This window comes from Tupaia chinensis, unplaced genomic scaffold (assembly GCF_000334495.1).
Source record: "Tupaia chinensis unplaced genomic scaffold, TupChi_1.0 Scaffold143757_1, whole genome shotgun sequence".
In the NCBI taxonomy this organism is placed as follows: Eukaryota; Metazoa; Chordata; class Mammalia; order Scandentia; family Tupaiidae; genus Tupaia; species Tupaia belangeri.
Window position 1 is genome coordinate 118,320 of NW_006203606.1, and position 7,751 is coordinate 126,070.

The 7,751-nt window shown below is 40.3% G+C and overlaps 1 protein-coding gene across 1 annotated transcript in view; it reads right to left on the reverse strand.

Annotated features, from left to right (window-relative positions):
• The window catches only part of FAM171B (family with sequence similarity 171 member B), an 81,352-nt gene that overhangs the window by 73,077 nt on the left and 524 nt on the right, over positions 1 to 7,751 (reverse strand). Inside the window, 1 exon segment of the mRNA XM_006164904.1 lies at positions 7,645 to 7,751. Coding sequence (XP_006164966.1) covers positions 7,645 to 7,751 — 107 coding nt within the window.

The window sequence follows — 7,751 nt, forward strand, 5'->3', positions numbered from 1 at the left end:
CTCTTTAAAATAATTATTTAATTTTTATTAATTATTATTATATTTAATTTGTTCTAGGGTACGTGTGCTTATGAGAGAGAGTGAGAAAGAGGGAAAACGAGAAAGCAAGCTGCCAGATCTGGAACTCAAACTGTGGTTAGCCATGTGGGAGTCAAGCACCTTAACCACCATGCTACCTGCCAGCCCCAGTACAGCAATAATACTCTTTTATTGTTATTTATTTATTTAGATTTTAGGTTTTTGTTATAGGACACGTGCACTCATCATAGAAGGAGAGAGAAAGTGAGAAATCATCCCCAAGAAGGGATGGCCACATCCCAGTCCCTTCTCCATTCTCTTCCTGGGATTTTGGGCATGCATGCACATGCACCTAGCTTGATTTTCATGCATCAATTTTAGGAATTAAACCGTAGTCAGCCACGTGGAAATACAACACATTAATGATCATGCCACTTGCTGATCCCATCTTTTACTATTTTTTAATTAATCATTTTATTAAGTAAGGTAGGTTCCAACAAAAAAAAATGGGGAAAATATTTTTTAAATATTTTTAAATTTCAAATTAGCAATTCTGCTTCTCACTTCTAGACATTTATTCAAGATATATGAAAACATCTCCACACAAAGATATGTACAAGAACAAAGTGGTTTCATTCAAAATAGCTAAAACTGAGAAGACACTTTCATGACTTCTGAGAACTAGTGATTTCAGGGGAATAAGTGAAATGAAGATTTTCCACTGATAACTCAGCATCCAGCCCACAAACTCAAGTGTTTGAACTTCACGTGTGGGAAGAAACACACCATCCATCAGATGACTAGAAATCACCACAGGACCACAAGAAATAAGGGAAAGCAAGAAAATACCTCTCCTCCAAGAGAAAGGACTAAATCCTCTTCATCCACAGACAGTTCAATGGAAATCATGAAAATGTTTGACAAAGAATTTAGAACATTCATAATGGCGAAGCTAACAGAGATGGAAGAGAAAAGAGACAATGAACTGCAGAAGAGAAAAGAGCTGACGAGTTCCAGAAGGTGAGGAAATTCTTGCAAGATCTGAAAGAGGAATTATACACTTTACAGAAGAATCAAGTGGAACTGTTGGAGATGAAGGCTATAATACAGGAAGTCAAAATCTCCCTTGAAAGTACTAAAAGCAGACTAGATCATACAGGAAATAGAATCTCAGACATAGAAGAGAAAACTGCTGGCCTAGAAAAATCCACAAAGAAGACTAAGAAAATTGCCCAAAAATTTGAGAATAATATACAAGAAGTACTAGATACCATCAAACATTCAAGCATCCAGATAATTGGCATCCCAGAAGGCAAAGAGACTCACAAGGGCATTGATAATCTATTCCATGAAATCCTGGAAGAAAACTTTCCAAACCTAGAGAGGCACTCAAAGATCTAGTCCCAAGAAATACAAAGGACCCCAAATAGAATCAACCCAAAAAGATCTTCTCCAAGACACATTATAGCCAGACTGACCAAAACCACAGACAAAGACAAGATACTAAAATTGGCAAGAGAGAAACAGTAAGTTACCTACAAAGGACATCCCATCAGGCTAACAGCAGACCTCTCATCGGAAATAATGCGAGCGAGGAAAGAATGGGAAAATATATTCAAAGTGTTAAGGGAAAAGCAATTAGCACTATAGAGATTAATATAGAGAACTTCGCTATTATCAACTCAACAATTCAAGAGTCAGAATATATTACTGGGGTATTTTACAATCTCAGTTCACTAATATGGAAGCATATTTGACATGTACTTATGATGGAGCACGGTTACCATTTCCTTGACACTCACTGCTCTACTTAAAATGGCTCTCCGAGTCACCCACTCATTTTTGGCCCAAATGAACTGATTTTTGTATTCAAGGTACCAATCACCCCGTATCTAAGAATATGACCTAATAGTTACGACACAGATAGTCATAAAAGAAAATGAATTTAGGTATGACACAGACAGTCATAAAAGAAAAAGAATTTAGAAAGTATGGAACCTGATATGTTTTTGATATGTGGATTATGCTTTACATAAAAGACCAATTAAAAATGCATCTTCAAACAGAATCTTCAAAGCAAATAGAAGCTGTTTTCTTAACCTTCTATTTTACTGCAACACATAGCTTTCATAGTTTTAGAATCTTCTGGGTAAATTTTCCAAAGCACACTTCTTACCAATAGATATCTGGGGAACCAGCAGTTAGCGTAATGGCTATGTCGCTGGACTCCCACGTAGTCGACCGCGGTTCGTGTCCCGGACCCGGTGGCTTAAAACTCACGCCGGGCACGTGTGCGTGAGGGCCCAAGATCCCGAGAGGAGAATGGAGGAGAAGGGATTGCGGCGTGACCATCCCCCCTGGGGGGTGATTTCTCGCTTTCTGTCTCTATGTCTCTCTCTGTCTGTCTGGCGAGCGCACGCGCCCTACAGTGAAAATCTCTCCAAAAAAAAAAAAAACATTAAAAAATCATCATAATAGATAATAATATATCTGGAAATTATATCAAGTACATGCTAGATGATGACATTTTGTGAAGGACTAAAAAAATGCAAAATGAATCTGAAATCAAAACATTTAATCCAGCAGCTACTGCTAAGTAAGAGCCAGAGATGGCCTAAGAAAGGAGTGTGAACTTTCTTAGGTATTGCAAATACATCTTGATAAGAGCAATGATTACATGAATATATCAGTTGGTTAAAATTGTACAATTAATGTGTGTGTGTATATATATATATATATGTCTATGCCTGTACTTTTTACCCAAAAAAAGTATTTGGAAAACTCCCATTGTCCAGCAGGTGGCACGATGTTTAAGGTGCTGGTTTCTCACATGGCCAATTGTGGTTCAAGTCTTGGATCTGGTGGCTTAAAAATTACCCTAGGGAAGGGGCACTGGACTCCCACGTGACTGACCATAGTTTAAGTCCCAAACTTAGTGGCTTGAAACCCATGCTGGGTGCCTGCATGTGCATGCCCAAAATCCCAAGAGGGAAATGGAGGAGAAGGGATTGTGATGTGAACATCCCTGAGGGAGGTGATTTCTCGCTTTCAGTCTCTCCAGAGAGTGCACACACCCCACAATAAACAGCTCTTAAAAAAAAAAAAAAAAAAAAAGGTAGGAAGGAAGAGGGGGCAGCAGGTGACATGGTGATTAAGGCACTGGGTTTCCATGTGATCAACCGTGGTTCAAGTCCTTAACCCAGTAGCTTGAAACAAGCTGGGCACACGTGCATGCATGCCCAAAATCCTGAGAGGAAAATGGAGAAGTGATTGTGGCATGGCCAGCCCCCCTGGGGAATAATTTCTTGCTTACTGTCTCTCTGTCTTTCCAGAGAGCACATGTGCCCTATAGGAAAAAGCTCTCTAAAAATAAATAAATAAATCCCAGGTGTGTGTGTGTGTGTACATGCATGCTCAAAATTCCAAGAGGTAAAGGAATCGCCACGTGCCCATCCCATGGAGGGTGATTTCTCACTTTCCGTCTCTCTGTCTGCCCCTCTCCTGTGAACACATGCACCCTATGGCAAATATATACATATATATATATATATATAAAAGAAATATGGGAAGAGGGGTGTGGGTAAAGGAGTACTGGAAGAATTTTGATCACTGTTAAAGCTAGGTGACACATACAGGCTTTCATTACACCACTGTTTACTTTCTCCATTATTTGACATTTTCAAAAATAAAGAGTGTAAAAACATGTATCACTGAAACATACAATCAAAAATTTTCATATCATTAACATATACTTCTCAAGAAGCTTTCTGTGTATGCAAAAAGCATTTCTAAAGATCCATGGAGATCCCCTGTGTCTTGCTTCACATGGAGAATTTTAAATAGAGCTCATTATTTTTTCCAACTTCCCTCACCACCCACCCCCCTCCCCAGCATGCCTGCCATCTAATGGGCCGTCAGAGTGAATATGATATGGTTGTCTCAGCTACCGCCAGACCTCAAATTAATTCTTCTCTGGCCCCTCAAATATTTATTTCAAGCAAATTCTGGTGCAGATGGAGGAATCAGAGCTGCTGCATACATTGGAGAAAACTGACTTGATAAATCCCAACCCCAGTCTATTTTCACTGCTCTCTGAAAACAATGTTTTCCTATGTTACTGAGAACATGGAAGTGTACTTTTAAAAATCCTCTTATTTTAAAAAATCTCATACAATTTTTAAAAATTATCAGCAATACAAAGAGACATGCATTTTCAGAATAATAAAACTCAGAGACTACTAATTGAGGTCAGGGGTTGATTTATCCACTATGGACTACTAATAAGGCTCATTCACATGCCAGTCACTGAATATATCTTATTAGTTTTCAAAATTTTACCTGAGAAAATAATTTCTTATGGTTTTTCATATGATATATCAGAAGAGTCAGAAACACCATACAAAGACAAAGAATGAACTCAGGCTCAACCACAGCTAGTTAAAGGTAGAATATGTTAATGCCATCCTAAATCAGCAGATTATAAGTACACTTGGATAAAGAATCTTGAACCTAATCGTTTTCTACAGTCATTATAAGATAAACACTGAAACTAGCTAAAATTAAAGGTTCAAAAATTATCTACTGTATAATCTCTACTTAAAAATCTTTCTACGTGATACTTATTTTCCTATATCGCTGTTAAATTCCCATGAAGAATTTCAAAAGATGTTAGATAGAAAATACTCAGGAAGTGAAAGTGATCCTTGATGCTAGCATATCCATTCATCCATCCATCAGCTGAGGCCGAGTGGTCACATGTGCCAGGTGCTCTTTCATGTCCACAATGTAACAGTGAACAAAACAAGGTCCATGCCCTCGGAGAGCTTATATTCTAGTAAAAGGAGACAGGCTTACAAGAAAAACTGGGGCCAGTAAGCACTGTGGAGGGGAATAAATCAGGACAAGGGTAAAAGGGCATGCATATTTTTATTTCATATACCTGGTCAAAAAAGACCTGTCAGTTTTAGGAAACCTAAGCAAACATGAAGGCTGGTGCACAAATGACCCTCTTTAATGTTTTGAAAAAGATCACTAGTTGTGTAAGAAAAGAAAGCGGGAGTGGGGGGAACAAAAGTTGAACAGGGGGCCAATGGGCGGTGGAATGGTGGAATGTTGAACCCTCATGTGGCTGACTGCAACTGGAGTCGCAGACCAGCAGCTTGAAACTCACGCTGGGAGCATGTGTGTGTGTGCTCAAAATTCTAAGAGTGGAGAAGGGATTGTAGTGTAACCATTCCCGTGTGTGTGTGTGTGTGTGTGTGTGTGTGGTGAGGGGGGGTGATTTCTTGCTTTTTGTCTTTTTGTCTCTTTCTGTCTCTCCAGCATGCAGCTGTGCCCTACAGCAAAAATCTCTCAAAAAACTAAACCTGAAGTAAATAATAGTAATAATAATAAAAACGTTACAACAGGAAGACCAGATCACAATGCACCCATAGGAATAGTGTAACTCATTTGTTTAAAGGCTGTATTTTGATATATGACTCTATATTCCAATAATTCAAACACCAGAAAACTATTACTCTCATTTGGTACCGGCTTGAGGGTTAGAGTTCTGAAAAGCAAGAGTCATGTTTCAGGCTCCAGTTTGGTCTATTGGATAGTGTTTCTTTCATTTCAATCTAATAGGTAAATAAGACAAAAGTGCTAGATTCCAAATCTTTTTTTTTTTCAAAATATTTCTTCACAAATATCAAAAACAACCATTTTCATTTATATGGTAGATACAAAAGGTTTTATATTATTGTTGTCATAATATACATAGCATGTGTATATTAGCCAAAACCCAATGAATTACTATTCTTTTTTTTTTTTTTTTTTGAGAGGTTTTTCTCTATAGGGCACGTGCGCTCGCCAGACAGACAGAGAGAGAGACATAGAGACAGAAAGTGAGAAATCACCCCCCAGGGGGGATGGTCACACCGCAATCCCTTCTCCTCCATTCTCCTCTCGAGATCTTGGGCATGCACACACACGCGCCCGGCGTGAGTTTTAAGCCACCGGGTCTGGGATGTGAACCCCGGTCAACTACGTGGGAGTCCAGCGACATAGCCATTGTACTAACTGCTGGTTCCCTGAATTACTATTCTTGAAAGATAAATCAGGAGAAAGATCATTGCAAGTAGAACACTCAACAACACTGACCCAAAATTCTGTTTCACAGTTAATTTATGAAATCTCTCGTGTAAAGAAGATCGGTTACTCTCCTATCTCCCATTTCCTTAAGTTTAGTGAATGGCGTGTCTAACAGCAACTCCCCCAAACCATGTTGCCATCACTGCCCAGTTGTGAAAAGCTGGGCAGGAAAATCACCACACACTGCATACCTTTCAGGACTTTGAGCCACACATGATTGTTATTAATTGGTTTAAGAGGGTTTCAGAAACACATGCTTTCCTGCACACTTTGGTGGTTTCATCCTACACTCAGAGCACTCTGATAAATTAAATCATCCTGGCTGCGTCATGAATCGCAGCTGGCATGCCTGAGTACTGTCCTTTGATGATGAGCAAGCAATACAAAATAAGATGCCGATCTCACTCTTCAGAATTTGATTTTCAGCATCTTGTATGATGTTACAAGGCAGGATTTTAAGGTAAATACAAATGTTTTAATATAATTTGCTTTTGTTTTACAAAACCTAAGTCCACTTACCAGAAAATAAATGCTTTATTTCTTTCCAAAGAACAGGCAACATCCCTAACTAGGAAGGGGAATAGGGTGGGAAGTGGTTATTTAAATGGATAATCCAGCTTTTTGTTTCCTGGTGAAGCTTTAATGGGGGCTGAAGTGGGGAGGAAAGGCTGGGGCACTGTGAGAACCACATACACTCCAGCTGTATTCTTCATCCTCACGAATAGTGTCAAGACTCTGCCTCATTTAAGTTCTACTAACAAGTAAGGAGATTGCTGTATTAACATCATTCGACTCTCTTTCTGTCCTCCTCTCTTTTTCTCTTTCCTTCAATTACAAACTTCTATTTCCTTTTGTTTTCCTTTTATTTTATTCTATTGAAGGCATTCTTTACAAACTGCCTTAAGCCTTTCCTGGAATTAGGAGAAATAGAAATAAATAATAAATCAAGAATTTTTTCCTCCTGGTCTAAATTTAAATATTGCAAGGGGCGGGGAGAATGGTGAAAAGGGGTGTGTGGGTGTCTATGGCAAGATCTCCCGGTCTCTAGGAGAGAAAAGGATAGCGAACCCAAAATGCTAAAGGGATATGAGAATGTGTGCGTCCCCGGGCACGCAGGCGTGTGTGTGTGTGTGTGTGTGTGTGTGTGTGCATGTGCAGTCATTCCCAGGGGAGGAGGAAGAATTCAGGAAGACGGGAGAGAGAAAAATATGTATCGATCAATCAACCGAAGCAGACATCCCCGCGCCCCCCGATCCCTCTCCAACCTACTGCAGCGCTCTGGGCTCGCTAGACAGTTCATCACCCAAAGCACAGCTTCCCGACACCAGACCAAGGGACCAAATGCCGCGCAGCTTGAGGAGGTCGGGAGCGATGGGGATGGGTAGGGACAGGCTAAGGCAAGCGATCTGCGCAGGGAAGGGGCGACCACGCGAGCGAGGCCAGCTGAGATCTCCGGCCGAGATGGAAAGGCAAGGCCAGACTGCCGGGACCTACCTGGAACCACCACGGTGGAGGATGCTCCAGGCACTTCTGGCCTGTCCTCCTCAGCCTCCTCTCGCTGCTTTTGCTGCTGCTGCTGTTGGATGAGGCTGAGGTCGGAG